This window comes from Ambystoma mexicanum, chromosome 7q (assembly GCF_040938575.1).
Source record: "Ambystoma mexicanum isolate Mex_15411 chromosome 7q, UKY_AmexF1_1, whole genome shotgun sequence".
Taxonomy (NCBI): domain Eukaryota; kingdom Metazoa; phylum Chordata; class Amphibia; order Caudata; family Ambystomatidae; genus Ambystoma; species Ambystoma mexicanum.
In genome coordinates, this window is record NC_090941.1 from 623,004,262 (window position 1) to 623,028,845 (window position 24,584).

A 24,584-nucleotide genomic window follows, 5' to 3' on the forward strand; every position below is an offset into this window, starting at 1 on the left:
CCAACACGGCCCCATGTGCCCCCTACCAACTACACGACCAGTCCACCACACCCCCCATGTGCCCCTACTAACTATATGGCCAGTCCACCACAGCCATTTATGCACCCTACCTACTGTAGGACCAGTCCAACACAGCCCCATGTGCACCCTAACAACTATACGACCGGTCACCACAGCCCCATGTGCACCACAGCCCCATGTGCACCCTACCAACTATACGACCAGTCCACCACTGCCCCAATGGACCCCTACCAGTTAAAAGGCCATCCTCCACCACTCCACGTGTTGCCTATAATGTGGCCAGTCAAAGTGCACTGTGTGCTGTAGCGTGTCCCAGAGCGTGACTCCTCAGGCACCTGTGCGGCCAGCCGTGCAACCAGACCGTCCACTCTCATGTGACAGGCCATATCCCTGCAGCCCGTGTCTGTCTATAACAGAGTTAGACCACAACAGGCTCTGTCCCTCTCAAACATCAGACCAGTCACCCAAAGACTTCCCATGTCCTCATCGTATAACTAGCGTGTTCTCCACAGCCCCCCTGGATCCGCTATCATATTACATAACAGTCCTCCACAGTCCCTTCAACCCCATCATACAATGACCTATACTTTCACAGCCAACTTGGTTCCCTATCATATCAAAGACAAGCCCCTCACAACTTCAATGCTCCTTATCATACAATCCGCGAGTCCTTAGTTCTTAATGTTTTTTGGCTTGCACAATTGGGGGGAGCTCTGTAAGGGGGCATGGCCTAAAAGGAGTATGGCCTATAGGGCGGCAGGCAGCTTAGGTAAGTGCTACTGACCCACAACAGGCGTCCCTTTGATGCGATCATTACCTTCTCACTGGGGGTGCGAAGGTGAGAATCCCTGCATTTCTTACCTTAAGGGATGCTGGCGGAGTTAGGTGCCACACCTTATCTTCCTTCATTGTGGCACCGATCCCCACTAGGCATCTCTTAGCCTGTTCTACCATAATGGTGGTGCCAGCCCCTGTGTATCTCTTAGTTAAAGGGATGCCTGGTCCTGGCCAGCACCACCATTATGAAAGAAAAGGACTTTTTTCCTAAAGCCTGAAGCTATCAAGCATAAACTGGAGGTTCGGGCTTTAGAAAAAAAGGCCTTGGCCCCTATCGGACTCATCGGCTCGGGCTACCACAGGACTTTACGGAGCCCCGGTAGCACCCATCTCAGAAACATTTTGTGCAGACTGCTGGGGCTCTGCCCTGGCTAGCCCCAGCCCATTTAAAGCCCTGGTCTTCCTCTTCACTCCTCTCACACTCTTCAGTATCTAACTTTCATACACACAGCCAGTCCCACACAGCCCTTTGGTATAACTGACTAGGCCTTTGCAGTCGCCATCTGTCTCCTGTCGTACAACCGACTAGCCCTCCACAGCCATCTTGTGCGTTTTATCACACAATCGCCCAGTCCTCTGCGATGTTGTATCCCCAGTGTCTAGAACAGTGGTCTTCAAACTGTGGGGCGTGCTACACCCATGGTGCAGCATTGCAAAGGGTGGAGAGGGGAAGCATGAGGGAATGTTTACAACATTAAACAAGCATGGTCAAGCCCAACAGTTTGGGCTTTCGTGATGGGCAAGGAATTTGCCAGGCATTGCCATAATGGTACTAACAGGCCATAAGAAGCCATTGGGCCTCATTACGAGGCTTGCGCTCCCATAATGAAGGGTGCCGGTACGGGACCGGCACCCTTCATTACGGGATGCGCAATTACGAGGTTCCCTTTGCGGGACCCTGTAAGGACGCCTGGTAAAACCAGGCGTCCTTAGCGGGTCCCACGAGGGGAAGAGAGAGCTAATAACGGGCCGTTATTAACGTGCCCATTATTAGCTCCCTCCCCATTCCCATTGCGCCCTAGGGGGCTTGAATGGGGATGTGTTCCTGCAAGGAGGAATTACTGGGTCCTCCAATGTCGGAATGACCCGGTAAGTCCTCATTGCAGGAACCCGGTATTGGAGCCCGGTATGGAGGCAGCCATGGCGCTAATAGCACCATGGCTACCTCCATACTCGTAATGAGGCCCATTGAGTGGTAAACTGGTGTGATTACCTCGGCATATGCTAGCAAATGTCTATCTAATATCTATATGCAAGTCAAAACTGTTGGCTTTGTCAAAGCTTGTTTTTAACAGAATTGCAGTGCAAGGACCAGATAAGAATCAAGTGACTGAAGGCACACATAGGTTAGACATTTTTATTACACCCTTAAAGCATCTATAGCTGCAATTGTGCCATTTACTCTCAGCAGACTCTTAGAACTAACTATAGAATGCCAACGTTTGATGTTAATGCTAGAAAGAGCTATGTGAAAATGGCACCAGAAAAAAAATGTAGCCGTTTGAAAAAGTAGTCAGCAAAAAAGTGGTTTTCAAAATCTCCTCATTTTCTAAAAGCAATGTAAAGTTAGAAAATGTTGCCAGTAATAAGGTTGCCAGAAACGCTGTTTTTAAACACACAAAAGTACAAGGCTATACCACAACAATGACCCAACTCCCTATGTAAGGCAGGCAATCACCAGCCCCCCCAACATCACCTAACCCTATCACTAGCCCTTTCCCTACCGCTAACCACAACCCATATACTTCCCTCTAACAATTAGGCTTTCCCTAACTCTAAGCGTTCTCAAACATCGTATTTGCATGCAACTCAATAGAAAACTCTAAATAATTGGAAAATGATCTTGCCCTAACTCCAGCCCCCATCACTAGGCCTGCCCTCCACGACATTGAACGCCCTTACCTGAACACGCGCTCTCATGCTAATCTTACCTTTACCCTAACCCCAACTCTAACACTTACTCCACCCTAACCCCTCGGTTTATACTAAACCTCAACCTACCCCAAATTCACCCATCTGCCCCATCCCCATCCCTTTCTCTAGCTGTAAACAAAACCCCTACTCTGTCAATGCAAGCCTTAACCTATCACCTACTGACACCCTAACACTTACCCTGACCCTTAATCTACACTAAGGGCATCATTATGATTTCAGATGTGCAGCCAAAAACAGTGGTAATGCAGTGGTGACAGCATTACCACTGCATTACCGTCATATTACCGCACCACCGAATTACTAGTTCAGAGGTAAGGTGGCAGAAAAAACCTCCAGCAGAATGCTTGAGGTAAGTCCTCTTCTTAACCGTCAAAAAATGACCAAATTGGCAGAATTACTGCTGGTGGAATTAACAACAGTGGTAATTCTGCCAAAATTCCTATGGATTCCTATGGACTCCAATAAATGGGGACTACTACCACTTACCACCACTTGTAATCTGGCGGTAATTGCACCAGACCAAGTAGCGGTAACAGTAAATCCATTGTGTGGTATGTTGGCAGATTTACTGCTGAAATACCACCAAAAAACCCCCCCCCCACAACACCAGCCCCCCACAAACACCCTTATCCTAACCCTTACCCTAATTCTAACCAAAATCTTACTCTAACCCTAAACCCTAGCCATTGCCAACCCACTATTGTAACCCTCAAACAGACAATCGCAAATCCTTTAAAACCTCCTTAATCCCGACCTTTCCCCTAACAGCACTGCATTTTTGGTGTCTTTTACCCTAATCGGAACCCAGATTTTTACTCTAACACTAACCCTTAGCCTTAGTCTAAACCTAACCCATATCCCAACACTACATCACCAAACACATGCCCTCCACCACATCCTTAAAGGGATGGTCTAGTAAAATTTTTTATTTAAAAAATAGATAGGCCACATAAAAAAAAATATACTAGCATCCTCCGTTTTAAAACTTCCTATGTAAAATTTTGAGCTATTCAAGCTCAAAATTCGAAAAAGCAAGCTCAGGGGCGCAGCCATTTTGTGAAATGGAAGCCCTCCTGTGCTGGCTTTTGCTTTTGCGGCACTAATGAAGGATAAGCCAGCCAACTGTAGTAAACAAAGTCTACCGCTGGGTGGCTTTCCCTTCATTAGTGCCGGGACTCGGAGGACGCGGACCGGAGACCAGAGCAGGAAAGCTGCAGCTGAATCTCGGTAAGTGCTATTTATTTTTTTTACAAAAAATAAGCACTAGCTGCGGTTTTTTTTCTAAGTTTTCCGGGCTGGAGGAGCCCGAAAAACTTAGAAATAAAACCGCAGCTTTAAAAACGTATTTATGTTTGCGGTCGCTTTTGAAGCGACCGCAAACATAAATACAACGTTATTGTGTTGGAAAACGCTGCGGTTTTAAAACCGTGGGGAGCCCGAGAGCACCAAATGGAAAGCAGATTCAGGCAGACACAACGCGGTTGTTTTCCGCAATGCCGCGTTGTGTCTGCCTGAATCTGCTTTTCCATTTGGGGCTCTCGAGCTCCCCGTGGGGAGCCCGAGAGCCCCAAATGGTAAACAGACAACGCGGTTGTGTTGGAAAACGCTGCGGTTTTAAAACCGCAGCGTTTTCCAACACAATAACGCTTCAAAAGTGACTGCAAACATAAATACAACGTTTTTAAAGCTGCGGTTTTATTTCTAAGTTTTCCGGGCTCCTCCAGCCCGGAAAACTTAGAAAAAAAACCGCAGCTAGTGCTTATTTTTTGTAAAAAAAATAAATAGCACTTACCGAGATTCAGCTGCAGCTTTCCTGCTCTGGTCTCCGGTCCGCGTCCTCCGAGTCCCGGCACTAATGAAGGGAAAGCCACCCAGCGGTAGACTTTGTTTACTACAGTTGGCTGGCTTTTCCTTCATTAGTGCCGCAAAAGCAAAAGCCAGCACAGGAGGGCACAAAATGGCTGCGCCCCTGTGCTTGCTTTTTCGAATTTTGAGCTTGAATAGCTCAAAATTTTACATAGGAAGTTTTAAAACGGAGAATGCTAGTATATTTTTTTTTATGTGGCCTATCTATTTTTTAAATAAAAATTTTTACTAGACCATCCCTTTAATCCTAATGCTTACCTTAACAGCACTGCATTTTAGACTACTTTTCGGCTACATTTTTTTTATAACTTTTTCTTGGTAATTTTTTCGTTGCAAAGACTTTCTCACCATAATTTTTCTTCACTGTCTAAATTTTTGTTGGTGGCATTTTACTGGATACCGTTCAAAGAGTTCTCAGGAGAATCTGTTTTTGGCAGTGGGTGGGTAGGTAGTGGGTGGTGATGGCCATAGGGATTAGCATGACCACGAGCAGTCAGTGGGTGTGTAAATACCAAACAACACCCACCAGTTGTGTGTCCCTCCTCACATCTCTCGGTCCTAGCTGTACTCCAATGCAATAGTTTCAGCATCTAGGCAGCGCTTTAGTACCGCCTATTAACCAAAACTAAATTACCAGATAAATCACAGCAACCCAAAAAGGAGAAGGAAAATATCTGACAGAGAAAATGCTGTCTCCTGCTGTGATGTCAGCATTTGATACTGAATTCCATAATCCTCTTCCATGACGTCACAGTAGGGATGCTGTGTGATTCCATCGAGAATTTTTCATCGTGGGAGAATTCATCTAATTATTTTTTTTATATATAGGACATTATACCTGCAAAATGTATGTGGGGGATCTCCCCCTGCAACTCTACCCCCACGTTCCCCCTACCTTTATTATTACCTTAACCCCCACATACATTTGCGGAGAAATGCGATGGAATCAATCCAATGGATCCTGCCACGATGGAATGTCCCTTTCCACACAGTGGGGGGGTACAGCTTTCAGACAGGGAAACTGTTGCTGGCGGCTTTCCTGCACCTAGAGTGGTGCTTCTCTTACTAGTGGGTGTGTTAGACTGCAGAGTGCATCGCTGGGTAACTTGAGTGCAATGGAATCACATTTTCCCAAGTCACCGAAAACCCACGACGGTGTCCTGTCATTCGGGAAGACTTGCATCGGATGACCCCTCTGCACCATGACACACAGTCTTTCCTAAGCCTCGGCCGCCTGCTTCCCACTGGCACTTCCCCTTCATATGCGGCTGAAACCTTCGATTGCGCTGCTGCACTCTTGGGCCGAATCACACACATGTGCGCAGGTGCCGAGCAGTTTTGCTCTGATCATAAAGAGCAAGAGAAGCCTTGGCCATTGTTGAACGGTCCTGTCAGCAAAGGCGTTGCTAGTGGGGGGTGGGGGGGTGGCCGTAAGTGGGGACTAGCCCCTGGTCTTTTGGTTGTAGCCCTGGATAGAATCTCAGGAGCCATAACCAAAAGGCTAGCTAGCCCCGAGTCCCGACATTAGCGTAGCCCCGGGTCTTTTCCATCCCTAGCAACACCCCTGCCTGTCAGTGCAAGATAGCCAGTGGCTGGAGCACTTGGCTGATTCCGTCTCGTGTGAATATTCAGGTTATTAGGCACGTGACATTTGTGTTGCTGGGCACATCTATTGCATGCACATATATAATAATGCGTTTCAAGTGTTCTACCCACCTACCCGGTTACATGTCTCGCTGTCTGACTGTGCTCCCCCCTCACGTTTTACACAGACCTCTTCCAAGGCCCACTGTGCCCCCCTCCACGAGTATCCTCTGTGTCTCATCTCTCTTTTCAGTCAGAACAGCGTTCTCCTCTTTTGTACGCGCATCTTCTCATGGGTACTATGCCATGCCTGTTCCTCAACCCTTTGCCCCTGCCCAGGGGTGTTGCTAGTTCTGACAAAGATCCTGGGCTAAGCTAATGTCGGGATTGACGGGACCCGCGGCTAGGTAGCCTTTTGGTTGTAGCATCTGAGCTTCTATCTGGGGCTACATCCAAAAGACCTGGGGCTATAGCCCCCTCCGCCCTCTCTAGCAACGCCTCTGCCCACTGAACCCTGCCATTTGCGCACGCATTCCCCCACTTTACTGCATCCCAGATCCTTCTCTGCATCCTCAGGCTCACCGTTCATTCACTTGTCCCAAACACTTCTCCTCAGCCCCACCGTTCATTCACTTGTCCCAAACACTTCTCCTCAGCCCCACCGTTCATTCGCTGGTCCCAAACACTTCTCCTCAGCCCCACCGTTCATTCACTTGTCCCAAACACTTCTCCTCAGCCCCACCGTTCATTCGCTGGTCCCAAACACTTCTCCTCAGCCCCACCGTTCATTCACTGGTCCCAAACACTTCTCCTCAGCCCCACCGTTCATTCGCTGGTCCCAAACACTTCTCCTCAGCCCCACCGTTCATTCACTTGTCCCAAACACTTCTCCTCAGCCCCACCGTTCATTCGCTGGTCCCAAACACTTCTCCTCAGCCCCACCGTTCATTCACTTGTCCCAAACACTTCTCCTCAGCCCCACCGTTCATTCGCTGGTCCCAAACACTTCTCCTCAGCCCCACCGTTCATTCACTTGTCCCAAACACTTCTCCTCAGCCCCACCGTTCATTCGCTGGTCCCAAACACTTCTCCTCAGCCCCACCGTTCATTCACTTGTCCCAAACACTTCTCGTCATCCCCACTGTTGATTCACTTCTTCTCCACCCGTGACCCTGATGGCCTTGACTCTTCTCCAGCCATCTTCTCAGCCCCACACTAATGTTACCACCTGTTCCTCATCCTTCTCTTCGGCGTGGATGCTTTCGCCACGGTTTAGTCTTTGAGACAGTATTGCTGCAATTGTGGTCCTCAGTGCTTTGCCTCAGGACTCCTTTATGCATCTTGCACCCCCTGCTTCCATGCCTGTTCAGTATCAGTTGTATCCTCTGTTCCTCTACCTTATCCGCAGACCCACTGTTGCCTCCCTTATTTCAACACCCTTCTCCTCATGCCCACAATTTCCTCACCAGATCCACATGATTTTCTTCAGTCCCACCTTTTCTTTCTCTCCCTTCTTCTCAGGACCAATATTACTCCACCCGTCCCATGGCATTCTTCCAAGCTCTGTCAATACCTTCCCTGTTCCTCACGCTTCTCCTCAGTGTGGCGGCCTTCTCCACTATGACGCGCACTTCATTCAAGAGAAGGTATTACCACCATCCTGGTCACCATTTCGACCTCAGGACCACAGTCCGCATCTTGCACTGCAGCTTTTCAGACCTGATGTTACCTCACCGGCTTCACACCCCTGTCAGTTTTCTCCACTGTCCCTCACTCTTCTCTACAGCCCTTTTGTTTTTGCCCCTATTGCATACAATGTTGGTCAGATACTACTTTAAACACTCTACCCCACCTGGCCTCCCTCTTGTTCCTCAGCCATACACCCTTACTCCCCACTTTCTAGTCACATGATCCTCCCACATTACCCCCATGCCCACTTTCCCGCCGAGGCTCACTTACCTTGATGAGGTTGTGTGCCGCCTTGTACCCCTGCTGGCGGCCTCCTCTGACCCCAGGGGGCAGGTTTCCAGTGGCGTAACCATGCCAGGCCACCACGTAGGGGTTGTCTATGGTGATCCAGTGCTTCACATCCCTTCCAAAGGTCCTGAAGCAGAAGTGGGCATAGCTCTTGAAGAGGCCCACCAGGGTGTCATTGGGCCAGCCGCCGTACCGCTCCTGCAGCGCCTGAGGCAGGTCCCAGTGGTAGAGGGTGACAACGGGTATCACACGCATCTCCCGCAGCCTCTGCAGCAGTTTGCGGTAGTAGCCCAGCCCCGCCATGTTCAGGCTGCCCTCCGTGCCATCTGGGAAGAGCCGGGCCCAGGAGAACGAGAAGCGGTAGTGGGACACCCCCAGTGCCTGCAGCGCCTCCACATCCCTGAGCACGTTATTGACGCTGTCGCTGGCCACATTCCCATTGGGCAACCCGTGGTTGTGCGTGAAGGCGTCCCACACCGACATGCCCTTGCCGCTCTGCCGCCAACTGCCCTCCACCTGGTGGGCTGCCGTGCCCACCCCCCACAAGAAGCCCGGAGGGAAGGTGTCATAGAGGAAGAGGTTGTTCTCGGGGAAGGCAAGTTCGGAAAGCTCAGCAAACTTCTTCCAGAGTCCACGGCCGTCCCCGGGGTGTCCATGCAGGTATCTGGGCAACATCAGCACCACAAATCCCAACAGTGACATGCAAAAGGGTCGGTGCAGCATTGCGGCTTCCCGGTATCCTTTCTGCGTGTAGATGCAGCACGGGGAAGGGACTCACCACCTGTGAGCCCTCCTCCTCGGAGCCTGAGTCCTCTCTGCTAAAGACTGCCCTCCTTTGCGGAACTTGAGCAAGCTCTGCTAGAGGTTGGCCACGGTCACTCATCCGTGGAGCCTGAGGTGGTTCTGAAAAAGGGTTGTCTTGAGCCCTCCTCTGCCGATCTTGCGGGTGCTCAGCTAGAGTGTGTCCGTTGAGGTGCCCCAGCTGGAGAGAGGCATCAGTGTCTGGGTAGACGGTGCAGACCAGACGCTGCGGCCAGGATTGGCGTTGGAAGGTCAAATTGCTTCACTTTATTTTCAATTGAGGATTGGTGAGGACCTGTGTCTGTGAGGTGCTCATTTTGTTGCAAAGTTGTGGTAAGGTGGATGTGGTGGCGAGTGATGTGTGTGTGTGTGTGCGTTAGGAAGTGCGAGTGAGGCATGGAAGTTTGTGCAGGAGCACTCGGAGAGTTGTGAGAGATGTTAAGTGTTTATGTTTGTGTGGCGCTTCTGTGCGGAGAGCATTATGAGGTGAGGAGTTAAGATTTATGAGTGAGCCGGGCGGGTGTAAAAGGATTTAATAGATTACAAGTGCCATTTGCCAGCAGCGTGGGGAGGAGGGACAGCACGAGCAAGAAAATAAAGGCGCCGGCGAAGCTTTCGGCTCCGCATTTAAGTGCGTAGACGGAACCAGGAGCGGAGCCAATGGGAGGGCGGGGAGGGCCTGACCGGTGATTACACTCACGCCTGAGAGAACAGAGTACATTCAGAGACAAGAAGTGCAATACAAACGTAAAGATAACTCCAATGAAGGACGAGGAAAGTGGAAATAAAGTAGAAGTAAAAAAGATGAGTTCATTTTTAGGTATAACGAGTATGTGTGGGTTATTTAAAAAATTACGGCAACAAAACATGTAAATAAAAGAGCATGATGTACAAACGCGTTTTTCAATAAGAAAATTCCATTGAAAACTACATTGAAAATCAGGGGCTTATCTTGAATACGCAGAGAAGAAACCTATGAAAGTTAGCTGGGGAAACTGTGCAGTAGTAGAGGGTTCCGAGCGGGGAAACGAGAGAGGGCAGAGAAAGCAACCATGTGACTGTCAGTGGGACGGGAGGGGACGCAGATTCAGGGCGGGGAAGGGGAGATGAAGGGGTGGTGGGGGTACGGTAGTACCCTACATACCATAGAAGAGGCTGCATCATAGCCCCAGAGAGGAAGAAGGGGTGCTTACGGAGGGAGAAATGCACTATGGTCGGAGGAGAAGAGTTTGCCGGTGTGTAATATGCGCAAGGTAGCTGGCTGGTGTAGCGCTATCTGTAGACAGTCCTGTTCCCGCCGGCGCAAAACCGGCAGATTTTACCCTCCACACTCTAAATGAGGCCACTGAGGGACTGAGGAGGGGGAGCCGTATGTGTCTTGAAGGGGAAGAAGGAGAGAATTTGGGGTTATGTCCAGACACCGGGAGGCGGCTGATGATGCCGACGAATAGGTAGAAAGTGAAAGGCTGAGGTGAGGTAACGGAAGAGTTCCTTTGAAATGGACCCAACTCTACCCACGAGGTATTTTCAGAGCGAGGATGCAGGTATATAGTGGGTGGCAGAGGCGTTGCTAGGAGGGGCGAGGGGGCTATAGTCCTGGGGCGTTAGCCAAAAGGCTAGCTTGACCTGAGCCCCGACATTAGTGTACCCCCGGAACTTTTCCAGACCCAGCAACACCCCTGGTGGGTGGGGTGCAAGAGGCCGCGTACGAGGTACGAGAGTCGGGTATGCGAGAGCCGAATGAGGGACTGGCGGCCAAGCACTGCCGGCACAGAAGCACCGTCCTTAAGAGTGGCAGCTTAATTATTACCTCACATCTCAAATCTGAGCGCGGGAGGGCGGCAACGAAGCCTTGGAAAATATTCACTGGCACGTGCGCCATGCACTTAAAATAGCCCCATGGGAAGTGTGTGCGGAGAGTGGCCACTGCGATGGAGAGTGTGATTGAAGACAGCGAGTGCTTGCCGGTTGACACCGCGCACACTTTTGGCGGTTCTTCAGTATTTGCAGAACACACTTTATTTAGCGCAGATCATAAATCCTTGTCCTCCACTGCGCGCGCCGCCTGTTATGTTGACCGTTCCATTTCACAGACGTGTGCTTTAGATCATGCATCGTGTTGAGGAACGGGGGAAGAGTTACCAGGAGAGCCCACTCCCCTTCAGAACCGCAAGGACAACCTGGGACCTCCCCTGTCTGCAGCAAATCCGCCTCTCCCCCCATCTCACTCATTGGCACGCGGACCGCGGGTAATTGGGGGCGGAAAATCACTAGCTGGGCAAGAACGTCACGTCTCCCCGCCTCCGTGGGCCGCGCTGGACGGTAATCGCCCAGACGCATTCAGCGCCACAATTCTCCACTTAGAACTACTCGTCATAGTACGGACCCGATTCATAAATACGTAATTATTGATCGCTACGGTCTGCTTTGCTCGTTCGGGAAATCAGTCCTTTTTGGTTGGAGGTAGCCTGGCGTTTTGCCACCCCGAGTTCGCACCAGGAAAGCAGGGGTGGTTTGGACACTGATCTATTCGGGCATTCGCCCGCTGGGTCGGCCCCATCAAGGGCACCAGGGATGCTCTGGTGCTGAGATAGGGATGCCCCCCTGTGTGGGTACAGCCTGCCCCCCTCCCGCGAAAGCCACGGCCGGCTGCGTCAATCAACAAAGTCAAAGCAATTAAAAAAGGACACATTAGCACATTTAAAGTGCCCATGCGCCGGGACCATCCGGTTAAACATTGGTCAGCCATATGGGGACAGATAGCTCACTCCACTGCTTGCACGTGTCTCGGATCAGTGCCTACTCTGCACAGACCGTGTTCGAGTCCAGGCAGGCCCAACTCGTCGTTGCGTAGTGGAGAAAATGCGCAGCAAGAAGATCAGGGGTGTTGCTAGGGGGGGGCTAAGGGAGCTATAGCCCCTGATCTTTTGGTTGTAGCCCCGGATGGAATCTCAGGAGCTACAGCCAAAAGACTAGCTAGCCCCCAGTCCCAACAGTTCCGACATCAGCGTAGCCCCGGGTCTTTTCCAGACCTAGCAACTCCCCTGAAGAAGATACATCCATGTACCACTGACACTGTCGTGCTAGCAGTGTGCTTAGACGTCTTCTTATGTTGTGGCAGTGTTTATGAGCGCAAACGTGTTTCCAATGTTCCGTGTGCAGAGGAATTATTGAACATGGTTGTAATGGGTGGGCGTCCTTTACTGATCGGTCGCTAGTGGCCTCCCGGGCCGCCCCTGCAGAGGAGGACAGCACAACTGTGGGGAGGTCTCACATTGGAAGCCTCAATGTTTATTTATTTATATTTATAAAGCGCACTGCAGCCCTCGGGCATTGAGGCGCTTTAAAGGACATGGATGAAGGCATGATTCAGGGTTATAGTAATGCAGCCCCACAAAAATACTTAGTGCAGAGTGATCGAATACATAGTGAACAGTTACATTAAACATTACAAGGAAGCATACAGTGAGTGCAGCCACATATGGCTGGGCCAGGCAGATCTGTTATACAAAGAGCCTAGTCTTGATGGCTTTCCTGAAGGCTGCGTGAGAGTCAATCTGTCGCAGTTCTGGTGGCAGACCGTTCCAGTGGGTGGCAGCCATGTTGGGGAAGCTCGAGCCACCAGCGCGCTTTGTGTGTGATGGGCGCCGTTATTCTGTTGGCATAGGACGTTCTTGATGGTCTGGAAGTGGTGTGGGGGGATAATTCTGTGGGCTAAGTAGGGTGGTGCCAGCCCATGGAGGCATTTGTGCGTCAAGGCCAGTGTTTTGAACACAATCCTTTCCTTGACGGGGAGCCAATGAACCTTCCGCCTGATTTCCAAGATGTGGTCATGTCTAGAGGTGCCCGTAGCGGCTCTCAGGGCGTTGTTTTGAGCTAGTTGCGGTTTGGCCAGGTTTTTGCAGGAGGCTTTGCCTACAAAGAGTGCATTACATTACAGTAGTCAATCCGGGAACCTATAATCGGCCTAGCAATAGTGAGGCAGTTTCCTTGGAAGAGGAAGGTTCTAGCTGCGTTAAGCAGTTTGGAGAGGTAAGCTGATGCAGAGGCGACAGCATTGACCTGCCTGTTCATGGTTAGGTCAGGTTCAATGTACACACCCAGAGTCTTAATGACTTTGGAGACCGCAATAGGGATGTTGTCGATAGTAAAGGAAGAGTATTGCTTACCCAGTTTTCCTAGAGTACCTGAGGATCCGATTAATAGAAGTTCTGTCTTCTCACTATTTAGACAAAGCCAGTTCTTTGCCATCCAGGATTGGATAGTAGAGTAGATGGCATTGAGGGTGTCAAGGTCAGTCTGGTAGTCACCTAAGAGGGGGATCAATACCTGTGTATCATCTGCATAGTTGGTGTATGAGATGCCCAGAAAGTCCAGAATTTTGAATAGTGGCCTTGTGAAAAGGTTGTATGGTGTGGGGGCAATACAAGAGCCCTGCGGGACCCCACATTTGATGAGACTTGGGTTGGCACAGGAAGATTCAGAGAAAACCTTCGGGACTCTGTCCTGTAGAAAGGAGGTTATCCAGGTACAGGCGCTTGGAGAGAAGTTGGCTGCGGTGAAGAGGTGGTGACATAAGGTCTGATGATCCACCAGATCGAAGGCAACAGAAAGGTTCAATAGGAGAAGGAGCGTGGGTTTGCCGACGTCCCTGAGACTGTCCATTTGATTTTTTAAATCAAGCAGGGCAGTTTCCGTGCCATGCCAAGGCCGAAAACCGGATTGGTGCAGACCGAGGAGGTGGTTGTTCTTGATGAATTCTTGGACTTGCAGATAGGCTGCTTTGTCCAGAATTTTTAGTAGGAACGGCACAGTGGTAATAGGCCTGTTGTTCCCACGGACAAGTGGGTCGAGGGACGTTTTTTTCAGGAGCGGGCGGACCAAGGCACCTTTGAGTGTCGTAGGGACGCGGCTTGTCTGGAAGGAGGAGTTGATAAAGGCAGTGATGAATGGGGTGAGGGCAGATGCACAGTATTTGATGACCTGAGCAGGACAGGCATCGCCTTTACAGTTGGAGGCTTTGATGGAATTGAGGAGAGCACAAACCTCAGATTCACTCATATCCCTGAAGTTAAACATTGGAGTGGGCTTCTCTGGGATAGTAGCAGGTGCCGTGTTGTGAGGTTTGGAGAGTAGGTCAGAGAGTGCTTTTTGGTGGTTTAGGATTTTGGTATGCAATGTTTCAAGTTTGTCCAGCAGGGCTGTTTGAATCTTATTGCACCATGCTGTGTCTTTTAGTATGGTGGGTGGGGGGGAGCAGGAGACTCGAGCTCCCTTAAAATGGAGAAGATTTCTCTCGTCACTGATTTTGCATTTGCCATTCTGGTGTTAAAGGATGCCGCCTTGGCCTGAGTGACAGAGGTTTTGTAATTTCTGGAGATGGCTTTGAAGGCTGCTTTGGAAGCATCCGTAGGGTGTTTTTTCCAGGTGGCGAATGCTGCCCTCTTTTTGGCACGGAGTTCCATTAGTTCTTGGGTGAACCATGCATTGGAATGCTTGATTTTTTTTCTCGTTTTTTTTAAGGTGAGAGGGGCGACTTTATCAACAGCTTGGGTGATGGCTACATTGAAGGCGGAGGCAAGGAGTTCAGGGTCATTGGAGAAAGGCGGCAGGAGGGCTGGTACTGCGAGAAAGGGGATGATGTTCTCCTTGGTGAGTTTGCAGGAACTTCTCGAGAGAGCGGCAGGAAGAGGAGTAGTTCCTTTTGGAACCCCCTTAGGGGTCATGATGCTAAATTTAATGCAGTGGTGATCATACCAGGGGATGGGAGCAATCTCTGAGACCAGGAGCGAGCAATTGTGAGAGGACACCCATCAGAGGACAGATCTCAAGGCAAAAGAGGTTGTGTAGCTTAACAATGGGCTGCATTGATTGGCAGGGTAGTTCTTTTTTCCCCTAATTTCCCTTACAGCACCATTCACGTCCTCTCCATGGCAACAGTTCTTTTATGAAACAAAACACTTCCTGAAAAGTTAGTAGACCAGCATTTTGTCCTGTCGGATAATCAAGCTCCTTCATATCACCAAGAGAGATGTATGAAGTTCTCACGCTGACAGAAAATCCTACATGATACTTGTTATAATGCTCAGTCCAGGCAGCTTTAGGTTAATATATAAGTTTACTTCAGTTCTTGTGATCCAGTTACAGTTACAGGATTAAGACTTAAGACAGAGACACAGAGAGAAGAAACACCGGCACCCATCACCCAGGGAGGGAGGGCTCAACTGACACAACATGGAACTCTCATCACAGCATTCTCCCACTCAGCATTCATCAACATTCCACAGGCACTCTGGTGACATCATAAATCACATGACAAACCACACCAGACTAACCAAGCACATCACAACACATCTTCCCCTTTACAAAACACACTTGCAACAAAAGCTTCACAACACATCTCCCTCCTATCAGACATTTTCACAAAGGCAACGCACGTCTCATCCAACCCACGAGCAATGGAGGTTTCACTTGAAAAACCCACAACTATGCAATTTCAGAACTCCGCCTATCATTCTTAAACACCATCAATACAGCACTGATCACCTCCCATCCACCCCTGCCACGAGTAGACTCTAGTCTCCCACACTAGACACAAACCAGCCCAGATCCAAGGCTATACCTAACCCACAATATCATTATCCATCGCAAAATAACTTTGGTCCTTCTGCTCGCCCCCGCCACAAGCGAGCCTTCAGGCTGCCACCCTGAAGCACCTACTTGCCACCCCGACGCAATACTAGTCATCAGGATGACAACGAAATCACCATAGACAGATAAGAGGTTCAGTAAAATTCTACAGCGCACTCACACACAACCAGCAACAGGCATGCCTCAGAAATACACAAACATATGCATACATATATATATATATATATATATAGGCGGACCAAGCCAATCAAGCAAACCTGACCATACCATGGTGTAAAGCTCCTCAAACAGCTTGGAGATGCTGGCCAGTCAACTCCAAGACCATCTCAAAAACATATGGTTCTCTCAAACACACTTCTCAATGGCAGTACAATCCAGTCCCATAATAAACCCTGACCAGGAAAAAAAATGGCCAGGATCAACACACAACGCACAAATATAATCAAATCACTCAGAGATTCTCCACTTAGAACAGCATCTTCAACTTTATATGGTATTTACTAGAGGGCGTCCCCTACCAGCAATTCTCTTCACCTGTCTTCTGCTTACTGTCCTTTAAGATAAGAATCATCTCTTCAAAGAGTGCACTACTTCCAAACAAAATATTAGACTAGACTACTTCACCTTTGTGCAACTCTCACTAACCACCATTTTAAAATTCCTGACGAGGCGCTACCCTCAGGATTCTTCTTACTTCACAACTACAACTTACTGAGGCGCTACCTCTCTTTAGTTGCATCTCAAAGCGCAATCTCCATGACCTAAACTTCGCCAACTAAAACACTGATGGAGTGCACTTCTAAGTGGCGCTACCACCTAATCAATTCACCTAAACAGTGAAACTTCCTACCGTTAATACCAAGGGACGCGCTACATCCCTAGTACATAAAACTTCTGGTACAAAAAATTTTGTTGCACCCACTCATCTTTTTTTTATACATCCATACGCTTTCTAGATTTTATGCTAGTGACATGCCTTCACTTCCATACCTCAAGCGCACGGATATACATGACAATTTTTTTTCATTGTCATTTACATTTTCTTCTTAAACTCCAACATTTTATATTTAGCTTATGCAGTTTCCCTTCACTTAGATTTGACTGTCACGTATGCCTAATAGTCCATGTTGTTGTGCAACAACTTACTCCTGAAAATCCTCAAAAAATTAAATAAGTCAGTTCACTTAGGCTTCAACTGGGCTTCAACTCCAACTCATATCATCATATTGCATTGCCTTAAGCTATGCACAATATAACAAATCAGAAGACCACCTTCCTGCAAATCCTTGAAAAATGTTAGGTCCCTAACATTCTACATCACTGCTCACCAATCATACTAATCGCCCAACCATGACACTCTGCATTTTCCCTAGCTTCCCATACCCATACATGTTGTTGGTTTAAGCAAAACAAAGCAAATAACAAACCCAACATCAACTCATATCGGCCTAAGAGTCCATAGCCATTTGGCTCTAAAACCTAAGAGTCCACAGCCCTTGAAGGGCTCTAATGGAAATCCATGTGCCAGGACGCTTGGCACACCAACCTGCAATTTCCTCAATTGTGGTTAAGTCTACCATCAAGCATAGCCAAGCTCATACACTCTGCATTTCCAGCCACTACAAACCTGTAAATCCTCAAGGGGTTATTCTAAGCACCACATATTATGCAATGCACGATCACATAAATAGCATTGCATCCATACCCATACCTGTATCCTAGGTACTTAAATAACGCACTATTACTAAATCCAAAACTACGTGTTACTACACAGAAAATCATTAACACCAAAAATTTTTTTTTTTCTTTTCATACTCCAATTAAAGGAAACTGTGCGCTATAAAAGTCACCTCATATGTTGGCCGCTTACAAAACGCCTCCGTATTTTAAGCGGAGCGGCATCGCCATACACTACATCCTCGAAATGTCGACACCTGCGTTGGTACGCCTTCAGCCTTTGGCCGCTTGCAAAACGCCTCACTACTTGAAGCGGAGCGGCATCGCCATACACAACATCCTCGAAATGTCGCCATCTGCGTTGGTACGCCCTCAGCTGTTGGCCGCATCTCAAAGCGGCATCGCCCATGCAACATCCTCGGAAAGTCACCTTTCGCATTGATCGCTTCCAAGTACCTCGCCAACGGTGGAAACCGCGCTTCCTCTTTACGGCAAACATGGATAGGCTTTGAATGAAAACACGTGACGTAATTACGTTGCGTGCATATCAATTGGTCCTTTACTCAATGCTCCCTTCCCCTCGCACTTCCTGCTTCCACGTCAGGCGATTCTATGAACAACTGTGGAGTCAAAGTTCCACAGCCTCGCCAACACCCTCAGATGGCGAGGTGACGTCATCATTGTTACAGAAACAAGAGAGCACTTCGAAGCTCCTGCTTACCAACGGCCGATCGCGTTACATGCATTCGCCGTCTTCCACGGCAAGCCTTTTCCTGCCTTAAGGGCTAGAATACGCTCTTGCTTGTCATAAGTTTCTAGTCCTCTACAAAGAAGGCACACTTTTTCCAGTTTGTGTGCTGATCTCTTTAGCATGGAGCCCAATTCATGTTGCTCATAGACAAGTGAATCCACCATTATGACTACTATGGGCAACCATCCTGTTACCAGTCCACCCCATTGGGATCTTTGATTTCCTATGGAACCCTTTAAGTTTATGCCAAGGGATCCATGGTGAAAACATCATGGCTTTTATTGACAACCTCCTGGGTCCCAAACTACAATGGGGCTTTCTCCCTGCAGCTCCTCTTGCGCTATGGGGATCATGTCATGGCTTCTTACTGACTTATCCCGCGGGACCCTGGGTGATGGGACTTACGGTTTCTGGGGCGGTGTCCTCTGTTTTCTTCAGGTCCTGATTCAATCTGCACCCCCCGCAGCAGGCGTGTTGAATCATTTTCTTCTTCACTTCTTAATGTCTTTACTTAGTTTCTCTTCATCTTCCTTTGCCATGGGTTCTTGATTTTGAGGGAATCCTCGTCGCCATTGTTATAATGCTCAGTCCAGGCAGCTTTAGGTTAATATATAAGTTTACTTCAGTTCTTGTGATCCAGTTACAGTTACAGGATTAAGACTTAAGACAGAGACACAGAGAGAAGAAACACCGGCACCCATCACCCAGGGAGGGAGGGCTCAACTGACACAACATGGAACTCTCATCACAGCATTCTCCCACTCAGCATTCATCAACATTCCACAGGCACTCTGGTGACATCATAAATCACATGACAAACCACACCAGACTAACCAAGCACATCACAACAATACTTAATAATGGATAATTATCCAATATGTTGGGCACTTTGCTAAAATTAATTTAACCCTCCCTTAATATGTTTTACCCATATTTGAACAATTATTTGCAAGGTGAAATGTGTTGCACCACACAACCTCTACCTTGGCTACCCCACCCAATCACATTACATTCTCCCCTTGGTCTCTTTGTTGATTGGATGAGATCAGGTTGACTGTATTGTTTTGAAGGCCTCTGCTGTTGCCATTGCACTGGTTAGTGCTATGTAACAATCGCAGCAGAAAACTACTGTTGCTTGCATTCTCCAACTTTATATCCACATACTGATTGATACATGCAATGCATGCATTAGTCCACTGCATTCATTTGTAGTTATATAAACCGTTTCTATCATTTGTAATCACTGTGAACAATTGCAGTGCCTGTGTTATATTGTTTTGGTGGGAGGCCAAATGATGACCGGGGTAGTTGTTCCAGGTGATGTGTCCTCTATTGTTCGACACAGGAGAAGGCAGATTGGACGGATATGAGAGGTAGGAGGAACAGTGATGGACAGAGACATCGGACATCCAACATCAAGGGGACAGTAGCTGACACTGACCAACTGACACAGGCCGAACATTGGACGGTAGACAACTCCGGAACATTCCACATCAGGGCATGCAGCAGTCAGACAGGTTTCCATTCACACAGAGGCAAGCAGGCAAAACGGGATATAACAACATGTCTGAAACTCCAGAGTAGAAACAAAAGTCAATGAAAGCGTGTCTGCTTCAAGTTCACTCACAATCTATCAAAGGGGCCATTTAGTGAATGATGTTGTGCTACCCACACAGACAGAGTCAGGCAAAGTGGTATTCTCGAATCCATACTGACGGGGATGGTTGATGCAGGATTATAGTATTGATTGTAGCAGATTATTGAGAGGCCACCCTCTTGTGGCTCACAATTAAACCTCTTGTTACATAAATAAATCACACAAGCTGGTTGGGAAAAACACAAATCACAATACTTTACTTTCTCCTGATTTCAATTAAATAAATAATCAACACTGGTCAATGAACAAAATCAATTTACATATGACTGCTTTTTAATTTCGATTTTCTTGCACGCTTAAAAGGCTAACAGTTTGGTTTACAGATTTGTAGAAATGCACATGGCAATTATTTCACCCACAGTTTTGCTTTAAAATAAACACAGGGTGATTTAGCAGTTGAAGCTGGACAGAAAATATTGGGATGATTTGAGAATTTTCGATTTCCGAAAAATTGGGACGATTTGAGAATTTTGGATTTCAGACCCCTGTCCACTTAATGGACTGTGTTGGGGAAGCTGGACGGTAAAATGAGGATGATTTTTTAGTTTTAGCTTAGGGACAAATACACGCCTCTTCCTCAAAGAACTCAGGCTAACAGGCAAAATAGGATTACTCAATTACATTACAGCCTATAGTGTTCAACGCACATGGGGAATGAGCTTGGTTAATTTCAAATCTGAACAAAAATCACCCTGTGGTGTTCTGCATAGGGGCATTAATTACATTAATATTTTTAGTTAAATAGGCTTAGGATCTACACAGTTTTGCCCCCCCCGCCCCGTACTATAAAGGGAAAGGGTCGCTCCACTCTCAAGGATGGCCTCCATCTCTTCGCCATAGGACCCAGTCAGCGTTTAGACATTCCCAGCAATAGATTGCTCCACCCAGATGCACTTTCAGTTAAATCTGCTTTTGGTGTTTCCTTGCGGCTGTCAGATGGTCATTTTTGGCATCTCTCCCTTCTCTCATGGTGCATCCACTTTGTATACCAGTGATGACACCATCAAGATCTTACTACTTGGCAATGCCCTGAAAGAGTTCGCACCAAGGATTGGTTTAGGAGTCTGGAACAGACATATGCCAACTCCCATTTGAAATCCCCTTTTTTTCCCATGTTAGCATTTTGACAAAAACTAGTTCTGTGCAAAACTTCACAATTTACTAATAACTGCTATAATATATATATATATATATATATATATATATATATATATATATATATATATATTCCGCTTAATCCAATCATGGGGAATTTATTAAAAGAACAGTGCGGTCGGCACCATGTTGCATGGCCGTTTGGCAATTTTCTGCCATTTGTACAAAAAGCATAATAGTAAGGAACATGCAATTTACTCCCCAGATTCCTAATTTTACCCTCCACCTGCATGCCTATTCTGAAAATTGGGACATAGCCAGAGCATCCAGAAACACATTTAAGCTTGTCATTACATTTCCCTAAGTCGCAGGTGGCCAATTTTAATTCAACAAATTGCCTTGAAATTATCTAAAAAATTAAACATACACATAGGTAGTGTGCATTGTGGCTTCTGAGAAAATGCAACAATTGTGATAGTCCATCTAAACTAAGGGGCAATCTTCATATGTGCAAATATGAGCTCCCCTCTTCCAGGCCATTTGCCATTCATGGCCAGCATGTGACCAAAGCTTCCTGGACTGTGTTTTTATTAACCTCTTTGTTGTTTGAAGTTGGTGGCTGCTGGTTGTAAATGTTTGGGAGGCCTTTGCAGCACAGAGATCACCCTCCCCGCATTCCATTCACGCTCTGGCTAGAACATTTGGACTGCACAGAACTACCTTCAGAGACAGCGGTTCTGGGGAAACTTGGTTTTCAATACCCTGCAGGCAGGCCACATTTTATTGCAGATGTAAATAGTTGGGATGCATGAAAGTGCTAGCAGCCTTGCGTTTCTTTGCAACTAGCTCATTCTCGCACACCACATCCATCACAGTAGGCCCTCTCACAGCGCACCCAATCTACATGCCTACATCAACTGCACAATACATCATTCGTTTCTTGCACAACCACATAGCAATGCCTTGCCTATACAGGCTAAGCATAGAGTAGCACAGGCCTTCTATGCATTGAACACTTTCCAAGGGTCCTTGGGGCCATCAATTGTGCCCATGTAGCACTGCACCCAGCCTGCCAAATTGAACACCTCTACAACAACAGAAAGAACTGGCCTTCCATCAATGCCTACGTTATCGGTGACACCATGGGGCGCACCATGCAGGTAGATGCAATTTATCCTGGGTCCATGCATGGCAGTTTCACCCTCCACCAGTCAACTCTGCATTAGGCTCCGACATCTGGAACCTTTGGCAACATGTGGCTGCTTGGTGATTAGGACCTATTACATACATCCCACAACATACCCAAATAATCACATGAAAACCATGAAGGTCCACAAAAAAGAAAGCTATCCATTAGTGCATGTGTATTCCAGTACATACCTCCGTTCACCATTCCTCCTGGCACACTTCCGGAATCCCCCAACCCCAGCAGAGAGGAGGCACCACACATTGCGACAAGAGGCCTGGTGCAATCCAACTTTGCTGTGCTCAATTCAGGCTTCCGTTGCCTGGATCGATTTGGGTGCCATGTTACTGTACACACGACCCGTAGGCTGCAAAGTAATACTAGCCAGTTGCTTCTTGAACAATATTACATAACAGCAGGCGACATGTGAAAATTCAGGAGGATTTGCATCCCAATCCATGTGCTGTACCCATAGCTCCAAAAGGGCAAAGGGCACAGAGACATGCCAAACCAAACCACGCGGTACGGTCCTCCTTCATATGACCATCACCCTATTTTGTGAGCATATTCAAGTCCCTCTTCCCTAACAGTTCTTAATGATGAGGGGGCCAATACCTATCTGGTCAACAAAACACCCCAAAAAGGCCTAGTCAGGAGGCTGAGTGTATCACAACCTGAAATGAAAGACATGGGAAAGCCAGTTGGCTATACACTCCACAAACATATCTGAAAAAACACATAAAGACCATACCACATGAATGCACCCCATACAAGCAATTTCACACACAAGTACTGCACATCATCCAACGAGACACCGCCGTTGAAATAACCCAAAGACGCTTAACTGAAAGAAGGCGTAAGAGGAGAGCTCACAGCACGGCTTTCTGACATGGGAGCAGCCTGCACTTTGCAAGTTTAAATCCTGCCACCTTAGCCTTTCATCTTTCCAAGGCCGATAAATGGACTGCCTTTAAAATGGGGTAATAATCAGCCCTGTTCTTACATTGCTTATGAGCTGGAAGAATCCTGCACATAGCGCCTATAACACAAATTATTATTTATTTGTTTAGAAAATAATTGTATCAGGGATGTCATTTGGGGGTTGCCCCTGGCTCCCCCTCTGCTACTCCTAGCGCTGTCCTTGCTACCCCTGGGCCAATGGACAAAGAGGCAGTGCCAAGAGCAGATATCTGTGTTGCAACTGAAAAAGGTGGTTGTAAATGTAGCTAAATGTTTCTCAGCTTTTTTCATCTGGAATCTAGATCTGGTTAGCTGGAGAAATAACAGGAATGCAGGAAAATCCATGTAGCCGCCATCACTAACAGGTTGGCAGTCCATTAGTGAAGACTGGCTGAATGGTTGGGTTCAGAGGCGGGGCTGTCTGTGCAGCTCTTACCCAGTACTGTAGCAACAGGAAGGGTATGGGGGCTAGATATAGCTAGCTGGGAATGGAGAAGAGCAGCCTGCAGTACTAAGTGACAGCACAGCATGAACGCAAAGCTCATCACTGTTTATCGTTGTCTGCTTTGCACATCCAGTGAGCCACTGGGCCTGTGATGAGAGGGGTGTGCCCGAGTGACATCTGCCACCAATCCTGCCTGGGCACTGTGTGATCTGGCCCAGATCTGCTAGACCTGCGTCACAGGTACACTGTGGATAGACGCAATGTAAGATAATAAATGTACATGAAGTTGCTCTTCGCCTGTGAAATAAATCATCTGTTGCTTCCTCAAGCAAAAGAAAATATTTATATATATTTGGAAGGATAGCTCGGGGGAACAAACTTGCTTTGGGAACAAGAGGATGCAGTGCAACATGGGTTCAGTTCCAGTTCCAGTGCTTAGAAGCTGGAGGAGGCTAGCATTAAGGAGGTTATAAAGGACCAAAAAAATAAATAAACTGGGCCTTTTCTAGTGGTGATGTCATGGAGCTGATGTTGCTGTTTACATTTTAAAATAAAACAAAAACTGCAATTACTATGTCCTGCAACACATTCTTCCCTCTCTCTCCCATCTAACAAAAAACATGTGGGTTACTTACCAAATAAGCAAAACAGAAAGGTGATGGCTGGAAGGTGTCAAATCATTCATAAACACTGACACAGGTCTGGGCAACCCTCCAGACCATTGTTTGTCAGCCTGTCAAGCCACTACAGAAGGGGAAAGACCATATGCAAATCAGGCTTGATCACACTGTAAAAGGGGCAATCCAGCCCGAACTGCTAGGTCACATCGCTTCTGCACGAGACCACACACATCCCCAGACATGTTTCAGCCTGATTAGGCGCCATCAACAAGGAGTAGCCTAGGTCTGTAGGCCCAGCAGGCTTTTCTATGGGTGATGTCGTGGAGCTGCTGTTTTAAAATAAAACATCCTGCAATGACTGTGATCCTGCTTTGGGCAACCCTCCAGACCATTGTTTTTCTGGTTGGACTTGTGTTGGTCAGTTGCTGTTTGCAGTCTGTGGCCAGACACTTGGCGGGTGGTGGATGTATGCGCTTTTTGGTTTAGGCCTCTTCGAGATGCTTTGTCCGTTTACAGTTTAG

General features: G+C 47.7%; 1 protein-coding gene across 2 annotated transcripts in view; it reads right to left on the bottom strand.

The window, feature by feature from the left end:
* The window catches only part of KL (klotho), a 386,312-nt gene that overhangs the window by 330,664 nt on the left and 31,064 nt on the right, over positions 1-24,584 (bottom strand). The window contains exon 1 of one of the 2 annotated variants that reach the window (XM_069639278.1): positions 8,203-10,765. The exons of the other annotated variant lie outside the window; for it this stretch is intronic. Within the exon in view, the coding sequence (XP_069495379.1) occupies positions 8,203-8,943 (741 nt within the window). The 5' untranslated portion in view covers positions 8,944-10,765. Of the gene's footprint in view, positions 1-8,202; positions 10,766-24,584 lie in introns of those variants that run through there. 2 annotated transcript variants of the gene reach the window in all.